This window comes from Brassica rapa, chromosome A04, assembly GCF_000309985.2.
Source record: "Brassica rapa cultivar Chiifu-401-42 chromosome A04, CAAS_Brap_v3.01, whole genome shotgun sequence".
NCBI lineage: Eukaryota > Viridiplantae > Streptophyta > Magnoliopsida > Brassicales > Brassicaceae > Brassica > Brassica rapa.
The window spans coordinates 14070261-14089807 of NC_024798.2; the positions used below are offsets into that span (position 1 = coordinate 14070261).

Sequence of the window (19547 nt, forward strand, 5' to 3'; positions counted from 1 at the left end):
GTAATATAGTTAAGGTTTTTCTTTCTCACATAACCAATATGGAAGCAGGCTTACATTTTGTTGTTTAGTTAATTCAGAGTTTGACTATAATCTTTCCAAACTTTTCACTTTTATATATTCATTTCCCATTCATTTTTTTACTTTACTTTTGGAAAATAAATGGGACAACGCTCGATCTTATAATCCTCATTACCAGTGACTCTAAAATCTAATCATTTAGGTGACATACTTCACCGAAAAAGTCGCCGGAAAGTTAGCATAAGCCATTTGTCAAAACTCAAGTTCCAACAAATCAACGATGCATTTGGCTCTTATGATGGCCTATCGCATTTCCTTTATCTCAAAACGTAACCAAAAATGAAAGAAAAAAAGCAACCCAAATTAAAAATAGTAAACCGAAAGTATCCTTTGACAAAATTACATGTTTACTTATTTTTTTATCAACAAATTAAAAGTTTACTTCAAGTAAGTGAAAATTATATTTTAATCAGCTAAAATAATTTAAAATAAATTGAAATGTTGTTTGTTTTGTTATTTAAGTCAATCAAACAATATAAATAGTAATCCTGCTGATTGGCTTCATTTAGTCAACTCTTTAAAAAAACTTAAATGTAAAACTGTTCAATTACAGAAACACTGTGTTTCCAGTTATGTGCATCTTAGTTTGAAATTGAATTTAAAACTTGAAATTGAGAAAAAAAAAATAGAGGTCGTTTGACCCCCTCCCAAAAAAACAGAGCATGCCAGTTTCTTCTTTTAGCTTATGTATTTTTAACGCTTTTAGTTTATGTTTGAACGTGTGCCGAACCACAAAGCAAGTCATGTCGCTTCACCTCACGAAGAGATGTTATCAGGTTTCTAAGATTCTTGTTGATCATTTTAGCTTTTCTTGCCCAAAGGGGATGGTGTACATGTCTATAAATGGTAGATACTTACTTGGAAGGTGTACCTAATTAAGAACAGTTGTAGTCGGTTGACAGATTTTGATCGTGGAGAAGCAATAAGAGCTGATCTCAACCTGTCCAGCTGCTGGACTTATTACAATTATCTTTTAAGTCAACTCTTCCTCTTTCGTCCATTATTTTCTTTGTTATCTTTTTTCCTCAAATGTTTTTAATATCATCGTAATACAGCTTTTATTACTACTAGGCAAAGGGATATTCTATTTTATTTAATTACGATTAGAGAAAACAACAGTTAATGTTAAGACGTGATGGTGGGTCCTATTGATACAGAAAGCGGGCACATTTTCTTGAAAATCAAGGGATACAAGGTCAGAGATGGCACACCCAATATTAACACGTACTCTGCCTCTTATACAGAAACCTGCAGAGAAAAGAACAGTCCTGAAGAGAAAAGAACAGTCCTGAGAGAGAGAGAGAGGATCGGTCAAGAAAGAGAGAGATCGGTGAAGAAGAAGAAAGAAAAGCATGGGGAGTCTCAGGAGTAGAGGGAGACACGAGATAGATGAGATCGAACAGCTTTCAAGAGAGAGTAGTCATTTCAGTCTTTCTACTGGAATCTTACCATCACTTGGAGCTAGAAGCAACCGACGAATTAAGCTAAAGAGATTCGTCGTGTCTCCTTACAATCATAAATACAGGTCTCTCTGTCTTTTTACCACTTCTTGTTTCTTCTTCATAAGTACAGTTGACTTGATTCTTCTTTTATTCATTGATTTCCGAGGATCGGACATACCAAAGTTCAATTTTCTTCGCTAAGAACAGTTTTTTTGTTGGAGTTGTAATTCTTTTGATAATTAGATTAGATGGGAATAAAACTAATATTAATTAAGAAAAGTAATCATACACCCACGTAATACTCTTTTTGGACGGCCGACCAAAAAGTATAAAATAACAACGATACAAAACAAATTTAGTATAAGATAACAACAATACAACCACATTAGAGCTATAATTAATAAAATAATCATAATAGTGGGATGGTTAGAATATAGTGTGTAATATAACATTTGGTGATATACGGTTGAGCATCTGAAATCATTTTTACTTCTTTCTATATGTTTATTTTCTTTTTAAAATATATCTATTATTAAATTTATTCTCTCTTCATTTTAATTACTTTCCATCTCTTAAAATATGATAATTTAAATCTGTAATTTCGTTGACAAATAAAAAATCTGTAATTTCATTTTAGAATTTAGACTTTTCTATATCTAACATGTTTAAAATTAAAAAAAAAACGAATATATTTTTTTGTAAATATATTAACATTTTATGATGAAGTAAGAAATTTTCATTCTATTTAGAACATAAATTCCGTCTAATCTATATATTAATATACTAATTAGAATGACACATAGTTATTTTTATACATTTATATGATTTATAAAGTTATATGTATTTCATATTAGCTATGCTACGCAATTAATACATACTATTTAATAGTTTCAAGTTAGTAATATATAATAGTAACAAAAATATGTGATGTAAACATAAAAATAGTGTACATAATAAATTTAATGATGTGTAATAGTATACATGTATTTTCTTCCCAAAAGTACTGATTTGCTTAGTGAATTAAATTGTTAAATAATATGGCTATAGCCTATAAGCTTTATTCTAAAGCTTGATAGAACTAATTAAACCTAAATTCTATCAAGAGTAACTATTCTTTAAGTGGGAACTACTGCTGCTCCACTACAATATGATTACAAATAAATATATTTGAAAGATTTCAATAAATAACACAATAACATTTTACTTTTTCGTAAATTATAATATATCGTATAGATGTTACTTTATGTCAAAATATATCTATTTGCTTAACTTTGTCAAGTTGCACAGCTTTTTGGATTATTTTCTCTTTATTATTTTTTATTGTATCTCTTAGAAAAGAGATTATAGTATAATAATTTTTTGTTATTTGATTTACCAGACAATTGAAGCTCCTTTTTATTCAATATTTAGAATATTCAAATCCTAGTTCCCTATCGTTCTCATTTGACAGTCAACAAACAAGATCTTATAAATGCGAAGGCAAATGTAGAAATTTCAAAGCGTTCTTTATCACATTAGTTGGTTGGATAATTGGCTTAAAGCCCCTTTGCTTTTGACCATAACATGTAAATGAACACGTGAATGTGGGGAAAAATAATAAATGATATGTTGAATGTGCAGAATTCAATGCATTGATTTCAACAACGGATGCAAACTGAGCAAATAAGATACGTAATAAAAAGTAGAAATACTTCTAATTCATGTTTCATATTCATAGCATCATCAAACAATAACACTTTGAGGCTACCAAGTACCAAACAATAACAAAAACTATGGAATGATGATTATTGATTAATACTGAAATTGGACGTGTTGAATGCAGGATATGGGAGGCTTTCCTAGAGGTTCTTGTGGTTTATACTGCATGGGTTTCCCCTTTTGAGTTTGGGTTCTTGAGAAAGCCAAGGCCACCACTTTCTATCACCGATAACATTGTGAATGGATTCTTTGCGATCGATATCATCATGACTTTCTTTGTGGGTTACCTTGATAAATCAACTTACCTCCTTGTCGATGATCGTAAAATGATTGCCTTCAAGTACTTGCGTTCTTGGTTCGTCCTCGACCTCATATCAACCATCCCCTCTGAGGTGGCTATGAAAATCTCATCCCAGTCTTACGGATTATTTAACATGCTTCGGCTTTGGCGTGTTCGCAGAGTCGGTGCCTTGTTTGCCAGGTAATATATCAATAACCTTTTATTAGTTCCTTCTATTATCAGAATCTTGACACTGTTTTTAAACAGGCTTGAAAAAGATCGCAACTTCAACTATTTTTGGGTCCGGTGTGCAAAACTCGTTTGTGTAAGATCATCAAAACATAAAATGTTCCTTTTAATTAAACCACACTACTCTCGAGTAACTCATTAGTTGGAGAATGTTGCAGGTTACGATTTTTGCGGTTCATTGTGCTGCATGTTTCTATTACCTTATCGCCGCACGTCACCATGACCCAGCAAAGACCTGGATTGGAGCATCTAACGCGAACTTCCATGACGAAAGCTTGTGGATGCGATATGTGACTTCCATGTACTGGTCCATCACTACTCTAACCACTGTTGGTTATGGTGATTTGCATCCAGTGAACACAAAGGAAATGATATTTGACATTTTCTATATGCTCTTCAACCTCGGGTTAACAGCATACTTGATTGGTAACATGACCAATTTGGTAGTCCATGGAACAAGTCGGACAAGAAACTTTGTAAGTTATCATTTTCATCACCTAACTATATGTATAATTACACGAGGCTATTATGGCAATCACAAAATTGGTTCTCCTTTGGTGTAGAGAGATACAATACAAGCTGCTTCAAACTTCGCTCGTAGGAACCATTTACCACCTCGTTTGCAAGATCAGATGCTTGCACATTTATGCTTGAAGTACCGAACAGACTCTGAGGGGCTGCAACAGCAAGAGACTCTTGATGCACTCCCAAAAGCAATTAGATCTAGTATATCACACTTCCTTTTCTACTCTCTTATGGATAAAGTCTACCTCTTTCGCGGAGTATCCAATGACTTGCTTTTCCAGCTGGTAAAAACTATTTAAAAAGCATATTCCTATCCCATTTAAAAGATTCATTCATTCATCTCGTTTCTTACATGTAGGTCTCAGAAATGAAAGCAGAGTACTTCCCACCAAAAGAAGATGTAATCTTGCAGAACGAAGCGCCAACAGACTTCTACATCCTTGTGAACGGTACTGCGGTAATAATCTTTTACAAAACTCTCTACGGTTTGTTGAATAGAAATATATATTATAAGAATGCAAGATGATTTTACCTCTTTGCACACTTTTGTTATGGTACAGGACTTGGTTGTTCAAGATGGTGGAACAGAAAATGTAAGTCAGCATTTTATGTTTATTACTTTTTTTTATTTATAAAGTGTGGAGTTGAGAATTCATATAGAGTGGTTATGTGGAGAATTTCAGGCTGTGAAAGAGGTTAAAGCTGGAGACATTATAGGGGAGATAGGTGTGTTGTGTTACAAACCACAACTGTTTACTGTGAGAACAAAACGGCTGTGCCAACTATTGCGTATGAACCGTACAACTTTCTTGAATATCATTCAGGCTAATGTTGGAGATGGAACCATAATCATGAATAACTTACTTCAAGTGAGAGCAAACATATATTTTACAAGTGTTAAGTATAGTTCAAAAATTTTGCACAATTTTTTAACTCTTTTATTCTCTTTGAGAGTAGCATTTAAAAGAGATGAATGATCCCGTGATGGCGAGTGTTCTGTTGGAGACAGAGAACATGCTTGCAAAGGGTAAACTGGATCTTCCTATCAACTTATTCTTCGCTGCTATGAGAGAAGATGATTTGCTTTTACATCAGTTACTAAAGAGAGGACAAGATCCAAATGAATCGGATAACAATGGCAGAACGCCTCTGGTCAGTGAACTTCATGACTTTTAATTTTTTTCCACATCTAAGCTTTCTAGAATCTATAACTTAGATTATTTCTTTTCTTGTCTTGAAACAGCATATAGCAGCATCAAAAGGAAGTCTCAACTGTGTGCTTCATTTGTTGGAGTACCATGCAGACCCTAACTGTAGAGGTACTTGCTGAAAAACATTTTTCAAGATATTTGTATATTGCTTATATTGCTGAAACCATAATGTAAATGCAGACGCTGAAGGGAACATACCACTATGGGAAGCAATGGTGGAAGGACATGAGAAAATTGTAAAAGTATTGTTGGAACATGGTGCTACCATAGAGGCAGGGGATGTGGGTCATTTTGCATGCACCGCGGCTGAACAAGGCAACTTGAAGCTACTAAAAGAAATAGTTCGACATGGTGGAGATGTTACCCGTCCAAGAGCCACAGGGACCTCTGCACTCCATGCTGCTGTATGTGAAGGGAATATCGAAATGGTTAAGTATCTCCTCGAGCAAGGTGCGGACGTTAACAAACAAGATATGCATAACTGGACGGCCAAGGATCTCGCTGACCAACAAGGGCATGAGGAGATTAAAGCATTATTCAGAGAAAAGAACAATGAGAGGACGCATATTGAGTCGAGTGCCTCGGTTCCTATACTCAAAACCGCGAGACGATTCCTAGGAAGAGGTACTAGTGAACCCAACATCCGCCCTCCATCAAGAGAGGTGTCCTTTAGGATCACTGAAACAAGGCCAAGGCGGAAAACAAACAACTTCGACAACTCGTTGTTTGGGATCTTAGCTAGTCAAAACGTGCAAAAGAACGGGCTTGCCACGGTGGACGAAAGCAGAGTCGTGAACCAGGTGAGGGTGACGATTAGTTGTAAGGAGAAAGATGAGGTAGCAGTGAAGCTGGTGCTGCTTCCAGGGAGTTTCAAGGAGTTGCTAGAATTGGGTTCCAGCAAGTGTGGTATTGTTGCTGCCAGAGTTATGAGCAAAGATCAGAACATGGCAGAGATTGATGATGTAGATGTTATAAGAGATGGAGATCATCTCATCTTTGCAACTGATTCTAGCCAGTCCTAGATGACATCCAAGTTCTGTATGGCTAGTAATGAGCAAATTGATAACGTTTGCCGTAAAAGCATTGTCAGAAAAAAAAAATATGAATGAGCCTTGAAAAAGATTGCGTAAATGTGGATCGACCATTGACCATTGACATCTTGTTTCTATGAATGTGAATGTGAATGTGAATGTGAAGAGAGCCCTTTGTATTTTCCTCTTTCTGCAAAGCCTCGAGTTTGTCGGTGCATCTAAATCCCAAAACAAGAAGATAAATAAATAAATAAATTTCACATACATCAAACAAAATATATTACAGGAAAACAGCGGAGAGTAAACTAGTGTCAAGAGCATGTGACAAAAGAAGCTGCTGAGAGCACCAGCAGTGGCTCAATTGTGGAAGAGTCTCTACAGATAAATATTAAGAGCACCTCTAATAGGAAAAACTTAAAATATATGTTATATATATATATATTATATATGTATAAGTATTTGTGGGGTTCCACAAAATAGATAAAGATTTTTAAAATGGGATTTTAAAAATCTTTACATGTGTTAAAAAAAAAAACCTTTGTCACAGGAGTTCTACAAAAATTATGGACTCCAAAAATATTTATACAAATATAATATATATACATAATACATATTTTTAAGGCTTCAATGGAAAAAAATTTCATTGGAGGTGGTCTAATATAATAGTTAAAAGTAAGAAAGAGAGTAACAAGAAGCAAAGAAACTATTCTTTAAGAGGAGATGTTCCTCCTTTTAATTCTACACTAGATTTTGATTCGCACGTCCGTGCGGATGTATTTTTAAAAAAAATATAATGCTATTTGTATTTATCTCACTATTTAGGGTTGGACAAAAAAACTTGAACTCAAAGAATTGAACCGATCCCAATCCGAATAATTAGTACTAAATCCGAATAAGTAGCAAAAAAACTCGAACTCGAAGAATTAAATATCTAAATTATTCAAAATTTTGGTATTTGAAGAACTGAAACCTAATCCGATCCGAACCGAAGTATTTTTGGTATCCAAAATAGATTTATATATTTATATATATTAATTATTTTTAGATTTAATATATATAAATACATTCAGAATATATATGATACTTTTAAGTTCGCATAAATGTTTAAAAATATATACAAATAATCAAACGTAAATATCTTAAATAATTAAAAAATACTCAAAACTCTAATAATACGTAAATAATTATTAATTTTGTATCCAAATATTTAAACCAAACCTATTTAAATTGGTTATCCAATTCCGAACCAAATCCTGAAAGATCTGAACTGGACACGAACTCCCAAAAAGACCCGAAAACAAACCCGAACGCCCACCCCTAATCACTATTATATATATATATCCTATATGTGTCATCATAGATTACAAAATATGTGTTATCATATAATTAATCGTATTTTATACGTACCTTCAAATAAGTTTTTTTATAAATAATAATATTTTATACGTACAATCATATAAATAATCGCATATATTATATTTTAAAATTTAATGTGAAATATAACCATAATTTAAGTTGGTGTTTGAAATTGGGCTTTGTATTGTATTTTTCTTGTATATATTGAAAACATTTTTATAATAGTTATTGGAAAATAGGTTAGTAAAAATCAAATTTTGAATATATGTATATTTTTGAATAAATTTTTGATATAAATCAATTTTAAATTATTATTTTTATTTGAATATATCAAGTAACATAGACCCATTACTTTTTAATATAATGTAATGGACTTCCAAATTTTTAGTAGCATAAGCCCATTATTTTTTTTTCTAACTTACTGTTATACATGTTTTCAAACAGCACTATTTTCTTAATTACTATTCATATTGCCAAACAATCTCAATGTGTACTTCAACTTTAATAATATAGATATGTTTGTCTGCAAAATTTTAACAGTTTAAAAAAAAATTAACAGTTTTAATTTTAATTATAAATCTGTTTTTACGTTGAAATATTAATAAATTAATGGTGAGAGACATAATAGGAAAAACTTATCACTAATGATGCTCTGAATTTATTTTTGTTGATCAGTTACGAAGAAAAGGAGAAAACCAATGATGTAAAGACAAATGGCAGAAGATGAGTTCAGTTCGTCATGTTAAACAATATAAATTTCCAGAGAGAGATTCAACCAAGAAAACAGTTAACTAGGATTTGTATTTCTTTTTCTTTTCCATGTTGTTTCACTGAGAAAATAAAAAGAACATACAAACCCACGTTAACTGTTTTCTTTCGGCCAAAAAAAGAAAATAGTTAACGTGTGTCTGTAACTTCTTTTTCTTTTCTCTGTTGTTTCACTAAGATTTTTCTGAGAATTTTTCTTCACCAATGTCTTACAGCAAATTTAAGGGGTAATATCTTCAAATAGGTATTTCAAATACAAAATAATATTATCTTAATACATTTGTAGAATATAATTTTTTACTTTATTTAAAAGGATGAATTTAATTATATGTTGACATATGACTCAAAATTTTTAGAAAATATCTCAAAAGTTCTTCTTTGATATATTCTACAAAAAAAATCATTCTCTTTTATATACCTTTTCATTTTTATTATTTATTTTTAGATATTCTATTGAAAATTTTATCACTAGAATTATTAAATTTATAAAAAATAGCAACAATTTTTATAATAAAATTTTAATTAACATAAATTTATAATAATATTATTTACTAATTAATAAATTAATTAATGCATTATTTAATAATAAAAAATCCAACATTTTAGTTTGATATTGTTAAATGTTTTCTCAACAAATTTTTTTATAACTAAAAATAAAGTTCAAATTTATAGTTAAAATTTATTTATTGTTAATATTTTTATTGATTATAAAGATTTTATAGAAACATTATATGTGTAATTAATTAATATAAATAATCAAATATGTCATATTAAGAGATAAAAAAAATTTTGTAACAATTAAGAGATTAATTAAATGATCGTATTAACCGTAGATAAAAATGTAACTCTATTTTAATAGAATGTATAAACTCTAATATAATATATGGATTATAACAAAAAAATTTACAAAAAAAATTAGCAATAGTTTTTTATATAATAAAATTTTAATTAACATAAATTTATAATAATAATAATATATTATTAGTTACAAAATTAATTAATATATTATCTTGTTGCAAATATATTTAAAATTTTAGTAGGATTTTAGCAGATTTTCTCCGCAAATTTTGTTATAACTAAAATAAAGTTAAAATTTATTTATTTATTTTTAGTATTTTATTGATTATTGAAATTTTCTATAAATATTAAATATTAAATATTTTATTAATTAGTGTAAATACTTAAATATGTCATATTAAGTAATTAATAGATAAAATAATAATTATTCTATTTAATATAATGTAGATTCTGAAACGTTTCTTTAACTTTATTATGAGCTCTGTTGACCAACTTCACAGTTAAAATTTATGTTAATGGAAAACTCATTACATGATACAAATTACTTGCATAGTATGAAATAACTTTAAGATATATATATATATATATATATATATATATAACACCATAATAATTTATTTGTAACGACCGCAAAGACATAAGGTAAATAAATAATTAAATTTGTGTATTATGTTGAAGCTTTTCTGTTGAAAAGACAACATATGCTCATCTTATACTAGACGTTGTTAATTCTAATTTTCCATTTGGATCTTTACCTTTTAATTGGTTTTATATAATTGAAGGATTTACAGAAGAAGAAAAGTAGTTGTTGCATATTCTAAATCATAAGAAATGACAACAAACAAGTTTTCATCTCTTTTTTTATTTTCATTGATGGTATCTACGCTTATCCTTTTACCAATGGCTTCAGGTAATTTTCTTTTTTTTTTTCAAATTTAAATTTTCTCAAATAAATAAAATTTGTACTTGAGTAGCTATTGTTGGAGAAAAAACTGTGTAGTAGTTAGTGTTCTACATAAAAAATTAATTGATCATTTCAATTTTTTTCTTTCCCAATTAGGAAAAATACGTATATGTCCGGAAAGGAGACCACCTTGTAAGGCCAGCCAAGCATGTATACAAAACTGTGAAAATTTAGGGTACAGAACAGGAGGCTGTGAATATAAATATGAACATACCCATATATATTGTTGTTGTATAGACAAATTGAAATCTCAGGATAATCGTCATTCACCTAATGCATTCCCAACTAATTAACCTCTCATTTATATGTGTATTTATATGACTTAAAATATATTTATATGTGACTGATTTACATTATTATTACATTTGCCATGGCTACATTGTAAAACTACTTCTATCAAGTCTCCAACACACGTATTGACCAAAGATCCCAAGTTCTAGTTTCTGGACTAAACAATATTTTAACTTTAAAAGACTCTAATATCCGATCCATGTTAGAAAATAAAATATGACGTGAAAAATCAGTTCACATGATTATCAGCCCAGGCCCACCATAATCTAAATCATTATGATTGTATTCTGTGAGCCTTAAAGGATTCGCTAAACCCAATCAACTAGAAACACAACGGTTGTGTTCCCGATATTTTCTTATTCTTCCTTCCTCTTCCTCGTTTTCTCAGAAAATCAGTAGGCGAAATGGGTAATACAGTGGCGACAAATGCTTTCTAAGCTCTCCGAGCTTTTCTGAATTTTGTCTTCTGATTTTGATTCCAGAGCAAAAGTCGAGCCTCCACTAAACTTCACAGGTTTATTTTTCTCTCTAGGTTTGGTTCCGTTCTAGCTTTCAACATTCTAGGGTTTTGTCTTGTTCATCTGTGTGGCTATCTTACTAAATCGTTCTTGTTTTTTATTTGGTCATGGTCGGATTGTAAAAGGTATGGACAGAATCAGTGGACTGTCCGATGAGTTACTGGTCAGGATACTAACGTTTGTTCCGACAAAAGTCGCTGTCTCTACTAGCATTTTGTCTAAACGATGGGAGTCTCTCTGGACGTGGGTTCCTAAACTCGAGTTCGTGGATATCAAGTACGGATCAGACACTGCTATCAAGGATTTCATCAACAAGAATCTGCCATTACTCAAATCTCCAGTCATACAGAGCTTTCTCCTCCAATGTCCTTCAACATTTCCACTTGAGGATATCAAATTTTTTAGAAAATATCTCAAAAGTTCTTCTTTGATATATTCTACAAAAAAATTCATTTTCTTTTATACTTTTTTTTTTTGAGATAATCTATTGAAAACTTTACCACTAGAATTATTAAATTTATAAAAATAGAAATATTTTTAAAATAAAATTTTAATTAACATAAATTTATAATAATATTATTTTACTAATTAAGAAAAAAATTAATGCATTATTTAATAATAAAAAAATCCAAACTTTTGTTGGATATTAGTTAAAATATCCAACTAAATAATATTAGTTAATTTTGTTAGATATTTTTTCAACAAATTTTGTTATAACTAAAAATAAAGTTCAAATTTATAGTTAAAATTTATTTATTGTTAATATTTAAGATATTATAAAAATGTTATATATGTGGTTAATTAATGTAAATAATCAAATATGTCATATTAAGTGAGTAATTAAATGATCGTATTATGACTTATCAACAGTAGATAAAAATATGACTCTATTTTAATAGAATATAGACTCAAATATAATATATGAATTATAGTAATAAAATTTATAAAAAAGATAAGCAAGAGTTTTTTTATATAATAAAATTTTAATTAACATAAATTTATAATAATAATATATTGTAGTTACGAAATTAATTAATATATTATTTTATAACAAAGATTTTTAAACTTTTGTAGGATTTTGGTAGTTTTTCTCAACAAATTTTGTTATAACTAAAATAAAGTTAAGATTTATTTATTTTTAATATTTTAATGATTATTAAGATTTTCTATAAATATTATATATTTGATTAATTAGTGTAAATAATTAAATATGTCATATTAAGTAATTAATTAAATGGTCCTAGTATAATTGTCAATAATATATAAAAATAATTACTCTATTTTAATATAATGTAGATTCTGAAATGTTTCTTCAACTTTATTATGAGTTCTGTTAACCAACTTCACAGTTAAAATTTATGTTAATGGAAAACTCATTACATGATACAAATTACTTGCATAGTGTGAAATAACTTTAAGATATATATATATATATATATATATATATATATATATATATATATATATATATATATAATTTTATTTGTAACTACCGCAAAGACATAAGGTAAATAAATAATTAAATTTGTGTATTATGTTGAAACTTTTCTGTTGAAAAGACAACATATGCTCATCTTTTTTTTTTTTAACTGGCTTTCATATTAAAAGGAAACAGAGTACATGAGAAGCTTAAAAAAACGTACTAAAAAAAAACATAGTGAAATTTAAAAAGAAACATAGGGAGAGGGTCACAATGACTTCGACAGCCATGGAAGTGAAACAAAGAAAATGCAGCAACAGGAGGCTACATTATCAGACTGAAGACCACAGAGCAACTAAACTTGAAGCAAAGTCTGACCCACAGCTACACATAGCCATCGACTTATCCTTTGCCAGCTTGATGACCTCTCTAGATAACATGAAATGAGGTTTTGTAACCCCATTATGGTATCGCGCATTCCGCTCTTGCCAGATGACATAGATTGAGCCATGCCATAATTGAAGAATCGCTGCTAGCTGGGCAGGATTAGTACTGACAGAAGATAACCAGTAAAGAACTAACTCCCACTGAATAGGAGGATTAATGAAACCCAACACACCAATAGCATTCTCCCAGGCTCGAACAGAGTATGGACATAGAAAGAACAAATGATCTCTTGATTCCGGGGAGTTTCCGCACAGAAGACAGCAGTTCTCCAAATCTATTCCCCAAGATACCAAGCGATCCATTGTAGGATTACTCTATGCTTAGGTATAACAGCTTGGTTCCAAATGAATCTCGCCCAATAAACAGGAGGTCTTGCCCTCCTAATATTTTCCCATACTGCCTTAGTAGAAAACTTAGAGCAAATACGGCCAAGAGGTTATTCTATGCTTAGGTATAACAGCTTGGTTCCAAATGAATCTCGCCCAATAAACAGGAGGTCTTGCCCTCCTAATATTTTCCCATACTGCCTTAGTAGAAAACTTAGAGCAAATACGGTTCCCAACCTTCCAAATAGTCATGTCTGAACCAGAAACAGGGGAAAAAAGATGATAGGTAAACTTGAAGATTCACTTGTCTTTCAGATCTGGCCGGTCTTAGGATCCAAGAAGAACCTTGAGTTATCTTATACTCATCTTATACTCATATGCTCATCTTATACTAGACGTTGTTAATTCTAATTTTCCAGTTGGATCTTTACCTTTTAATTGATTTTATATAATTGAAGGATTTACAGAAGAAGAAATGACAACAAACAAGTTTTCATCTCTTTTGTTATTTTCATTGATGGTATCTACGCTTATCCTTTTACCAATGGCTTCAGGTAATTTTCTTTTTTCAAATTTAAATTTTCTTAAATAAATAAACTGTGTACTAGAGTAGCTATTGTTGGAGAAAAAACTGTTTAGTAGTAGTGTTCTACATAAGAAATTAATTGATCATTTCAATTTTTTGCTTTTCCAATTAGGAAAAATCCGTGTATGTCCGGAAAGAAGACCACCTTGTAAGGCCAGCAAAGCATGTATACAAAACTGTAAAAATTTTGGGTACAGAACAGGAGGCTGTGAAGAAATATATGCCGATGTATATTGTTGTTGTGTAGACAAATTGAAATCTCAGGATAATCCTCATTCACCCAGTGCATTCTCAACTAATTAACCTCTCATTTATACACATTTATATGACTAAAAATATTTTTATATGAATAAAAATATATTTATATGTGATTGATCTACATTATTATTACATATGCCATGGCTACATTGTAAAACTAGTTCTATCAAGTCTCCAACACACACACGTATATGACCAAAGATCCCAAGTTCTAGTTTCTGGATTAAACAATATTTTAACTTAAAAAAGACTAACATCCACCCATGTTATGAAAATAAAATATGACGTCAAAAATCAGTTCCCATGATTATCGGCCCAGGCCTACCATAATCTAAATCATTATGATTGTATTCTTTGGGCCTTAAAGGATTAGCTAACCCAATCAACTAGAAACACAATTTGTATTCACGATATTTTATGATTCCCACATCCTACCTCAGTCAATCAGTAGGCGAAATGGGTATACAGTGGCTACAAATGCTTTCTAAGCTTTTCTGACTTTGGCTTCTGATTTCGATTCCAGAGCAAAAGTCGAGCCTCCACTAAACTTCACAGGTTTATTTTTCTCTAGAGTTTTGTTCCGTTCTAGCTTTCAACATTCTAGGGTTTTGTCTCGTTCATCTGTGTGGCTATGTTACTAAACCCTTCTTGTTTTTTATTTGGTCATGGCCGTTGGATTGTAAAAGCTATATGGACAGAATCAGTGGACTATCCGATGAGTTACTGGTCAGGATACTAACGTTCGTTCCGACAAAAGTTTCTGTATCCACCAGCATTTTGTCTAAACGATGGGAGTTTCTTTGGACGTGGGTGCCTAAACTCGAGTTCGTGGATAACAAGTATGTATCAGACCTTGCTAGGATGTTCCTCGCACGGTTTCTCTCCCTAAATTGAAAACTCTGCATCTCGGACGCGTGACGTACCTGAACAACGACTGTTTTCGGCTGCTTATATCCTACTGCCCAGTTCTTGACGATCTGGTTATCGAACGAAATGGTCAGGACAACATGAAAACCGTAGCTGTGATTAGTCCGTCTTTGCAGAGGCTAACCTTACCGATAGGTCACGGGTTGTCTGAAAGCTTGGTTAATCTCCTTGAGGAGAGTGGTTCTATTCACACGGCATAAATAGCCAAGGTTGTTACATGAGTATCGTAACTACAAGATTTCACAAAGATTGTATCTTATCTACTAAGAGAATATTCTATATTCTAACACCCTCCCTCAGTCGCAGCGTGTGGAGAGCGAACGGTGAGACTGGTTCTGAAGTCATTGAACAAGCTGGTGGGCAGTCCCTTTGTGAAAATATCAGCGTACTGAAGAGAGGATGGAACGAACAGAACCTTAACGTGACCCAGCGCCACCTTTTCTCGTACAAAGTGAATGTCAATTTCGACATGTTTAGTGCGTTGATGACGAACTGGATTATGAGCTAAGTAAACTGAACTTATGTTGTCGCAGTAGACGATCGAAGCTTTGGAGATTGGAATGCCAAGTTCAAACATTAGATTCCTTATCCATGTTAGCTCTGCAACTGCATTGGCCACTCCCTTGTACTCAGCCTCCGCACTTGATCGCGAAACAGAGGTTTGACGTTTTGAGGACCAAGAGACAAGATTGTCTCCCAAGTAAACGCAGTACCCCGAAGTTGATTGTCGTGTGTCTGGACAACCAGCCCAGTCCGCATCCGAATATGCTACCAGTTGTTTGACAGAGCCCTTGTGAAGCTGAAGGCCTAACTCCTTTGTCCCCTGGAGATATCGTATGATGCGTTTCAGAGCGTGAAGATGTGGTATGCGCGGATCGTGCATAAAGAGACAGATTTGATGAACAGCATAAGCTATGTCTGGCCTCGTAAACGTGAGATATTGCAGGGCTCCAGCAAGGCGTCTGTATTGCGTGGCATCAGGAACACGTTCACCTTCTTCAGCTTTCAGCTTTGAGTTCAGGTCTACTGGTGTCGCGAGAGGTTTACACTCTGTCATGCCTGCCCTGTTGATGATGTCAGTTGTGTACGCTTGCTGACTGAGAAAGATTCCATCGTTAATGAACTCTGCTTTAACTCCAAGAAAGAAGTGAAGTTTGCCCGAATCAGACATGGGAAACTCGGTCTGTAGGTCTGTCACAATTTTCTTGAGGAAGGCATCGTCTGAGGCAGTCAGAATTATGTCGTCAACGTAGAGCAGGAGGTAGGCTCGTCGTGAACCTTTGCTGTAGATGAACAGAGATGCATCGCTCCTGCTACACTTGAAACCCATATTAGTAACAAAAGAGGCAAAACGTGAGTTCCAAGCTCTAGGAGCCTGTTTCAGACCATAGATTGCTTTGTTAAGTTTGCAAACATAGTCTGGATGAGATTTGTTTGTGTAACCCGGAGGCTGATGCATGTATATAGTTTCATCCAGAAGACCGTGCAGGAATGCATTTTTGACATCGAGCTGATGTATTGGCCATCCATTTGCGAGGGCGACATCAAGAACCGTGCGTATTGTGACTGGTTTCACAACGGGAGCAAACGTTTCATTGTAGTCGACACCTTCTTCTTGAGACTTCCCATTAGCAACTAGCCTCACTTTGTGTTTAAAAGGTTTCCCATCTGCATCAAACTTGTGCTTATACAGCCACATCGAATTCACAATGTTAGTGTTCTTTGGCCTGGGAACAAGATCCCAAGTCTTAGTCTCAATAAAAGCATCAATAGCATCATTCATTGCTGGGGTCCAGTTTGGATCCTGCAAGGCAGTTTTATGGCTAGTGGGAATTGGCGAAACAGTTGAAAGAAGAGAAAACTGCTTCTTTGGCTTAGTGATACCCGCTTTACCTCGAGTTTGCATTGCATGGACAGCGAGAGGTGCTGCCTGAGGTTGAGTGATTAGCGGTTGAGAAGGCACTGGCGCTTGAGTAGAAGCAGCAACAGGCACTTGAGGAATTGTGTTTGAGTTATTTTGAAGAATAGCTTTGAAGATAGGAGAGGGATCATCATGATGCTGCAGAAAGTGATAGGTAGAAGGAGAAGTGGTTTTCTCTGCAGCAGGGAACACGCTTTCGTCAAAGTAGACATGGCGTGATGTAATGATCCTGTTTGTCTTAAGATCAAGACACCGGTATCCCCTTTGTTGAGAAGGGTAACCAAGAAAGAGGCAAGGAGTTGAACGAGGAGATAATTTTGGAAGATTAGAATGATTTAGATTTGGAAAACAAAGGCACCCAAAGATTCTTAAGTGATCATACCTCGGTTTCTTTTTGAAAAGAACTGAGAAAGGGGTTTTATCTTGTATTGCCACCGAGGGTAGGATGTTAAGAATATGCACTGCAGCGTGTAAAGCTTCAACCCAATATCCGGATGCGAGATGTGCTTGGAAAAGAAGACACCGGATTGCGTTGTTTACAGTTCGAAGCATACGTTCTGACTTTCCATTTTGTTGAGATGTATGAGAGCATGAAAAACGAAATTGCATCCCATTGGAGGTAAAGAAAGTCTGGAAGTTTGAGTTTTGATACTCACCTCCATTGTCACACTGCAACGTTTTAATGCGAGTGTTAAATTGTGTTTCCACATATTTATAAAACTGGAGAAATTTGGAAAATACTTCACTTTTTCGTCTCAAAGGAAAAACCCATAGGAAATGAGAAAAATCATCCAAGAAAATGACATAATATTTGAAACCACTGATACTTGTCAAAGGAGAAGTCCAAATATCTGAGTGAACAATTTCAAAAGGTTTAGTAGTGAAAGAGTTTGATTTTTGAAAAGGAAGTTTTACTTGTTTCCCAAGTTGACAGACCTCACAAGAAGAGAAGAGATTGTCATTAGTACAAGCAATTTTATTCAAAGCACGTAAAGAAAAGAGAGACTGATTATTCAAGTGAGCTAGTCTCTTATGCCAAACATTGGGCGTGAAAGCAAGAAAAGCTGTAGAAGAGTTTTGCGGTTGAGGCAGGTTTGTAGGAACTGAATAGAGATCCCCAGAGCTGTTACTGCGGAGAAGAACCGTCCGAGAATGAAGATCCTTCACAGAAAACCCAAAAGGATCAAATTCCACATAACAAAAATTATCTCTAGTGAATTTTCTAACAGAGATTAGATTCTTTACAATCTGAGGTGTGATAAGAACAGTGTTTAGGGACAAAGGGTGAGTGAAAGAAGGTAGAGAGGTGTTACCAGAGGCGACTACAGGAATTCGAGAACCGTTGCCAACAACAACACAATGATTGATATTTTTATTCAGATTAGACTTAAGAATACCTTCACTCGCAGCCATATGGCTTGTTGCACCTGAATCCATGTACCACTCGCCCGCTGAAGGATCAGTCAACGTCATGGTATTGAAGGCATGTGCTAGATCAGTTGTAAGCTGAGGTTGAGCCGTAGACATATGAGCCTGATGAGGAGCTGAAGGACGTGGTCCTAACAGGCCACGCTGGTACTGGTTTGGCTGCATAGCCCATGGTTGAAATTGCTGTTGCTGCCATTGTAGGAATTGTTGTGTATGTGTTGGGTCCCCAAGACTGATTGTTGTAGCGGTTATTGTTGTTGCCACGACCTCTGTTTCCTCTGTTATTACGTCTGTTTCCTCTGTTGTTGTTGTAAGCCGGGTTGTTGGGGCGTTGAGCAGAGTTGGTGACCGGCTTGTCTTCAGTCACCGTGAGAACCGTTGAGGAAGAAGCTGTGTCTGTTGAAGACGTTGTTGATTTTGCCGGTTTGGTGATGCGCTTTTCCTCCATTTCAAGCATAGACTGAGCCTGATCAAACGTCGGAAATGGCTCTCTGTGTTTGATGACGTTGAGAATGGTATCAAACTTTTCGTTAAGCCCATTTAAGAGGTACATGACCAGAGTTCGGTCAGTTACAGGGGCATCAACGTTAGCAAGAAGGTCTGAGAGAGACTTGAGTTTCTGACAATAAGCCTGCACTGTCATGTCTCCAATCTCGGTCGTGCGGAGCTCGTTGTCAAGTTGAATCGATCTCGCTTCTTTGTTGTTGCGGAACTGATTCTCAATGCGGATCCAGACATCTCTCGCTGTTCCTCCGGTTTTGAATGAACTCCGGAATAGCTTCTTTGCCAAGGTACCGTAGATCCAAAGCTTGACGAGTCCATCACGTTTGTTCCAAGCCGCATCATTGTCACCATCAGGGAGCGAGGTTCCATCGATATGGCCCGCGACATCAAACGTGAGACAGTGCATGTGGAATTGTTCACGCCATGCGTCATAGTTATGATCTTCCAAATCAAGGATGATTGGAATATGAGTTTTGATGTTCGTGACACCAAATGCTCTTTCAACGTGGGTTTGAGGAACC

The 19547-nt window shown here is 33.7% G+C and overlaps 1 protein-coding gene and 1 long non-coding RNA gene across 3 annotated transcripts; both read left to right on the plus strand.

Moving 5' to 3' along the window:
- The first annotated feature begins 1170 nt into the window (after window positions 1-1170).
- Window positions 1171-6699, plus strand: LOC103864609 (potassium channel AKT1). Of its 2 annotated transcripts, none has more exons than XM_009142374.3 (11): window positions 1171-1603; window positions 3343-3699; window positions 3766-3823; window positions 3906-4223; window positions 4311-4556; window positions 4631-4729; window positions 4833-4865; window positions 4956-5141; window positions 5230-5424; window positions 5516-5591; window positions 5664-6699. In XM_009142374.3, the coding sequence occupies exons 1-11, from the start codon at window positions 1431-1433 to the stop codon at window positions 6503-6505; spliced, it is 2583 nt and encodes an 860-aa protein (XP_009140622.1). In that variant the 5' UTR covers window positions 1171-1430; the 3' UTR covers window positions 6506-6699. The 2 variants fall into 2 exon arrangements, with proteins under 2 accessions (XP_009140622.1, XP_033145857.1); XM_033289966.1 differs by having other exon boundaries at window positions 1369-1603; window positions 3141-3699.
- A 1579-nt stretch (window positions 6700-8278) lies between these two features.
- LOC108871593 lies at window positions 8279-15152 on the plus strand. The gene is made up of 3 exons (XR_001958200.2): window positions 8279-11205; window positions 11335-14801; window positions 14933-15152. It is a non-coding gene; the product is annotated as an uncharacterized LOC108871593 (long non-coding RNA).
- Window positions 15153-19547: the final 4395 nt, after the last annotated feature.

Coding starts and splice junctions, on each gene's coding strand:
- LOC103864609 (XM_009142374.3), top strand. CDS start 1,431: ATGGGGAGTCTCAGGAGTAGAGGGAGACACGAGATAGATGAGATCGAA. Junction 3,824..3,905: donor GGTGTGCAAAACTCGTTTGT/GTAAGATCATCA, acceptor AGAATGTTGCAG/GTTACGATTTTTGCGGTTCA. Junction 4,730..4,832: donor TCCTTGTGAACGGTACTGCG/GTAATAATCTTT, acceptor GTTATGGTACAG/GACTTGGTTGTTCAAGATGG.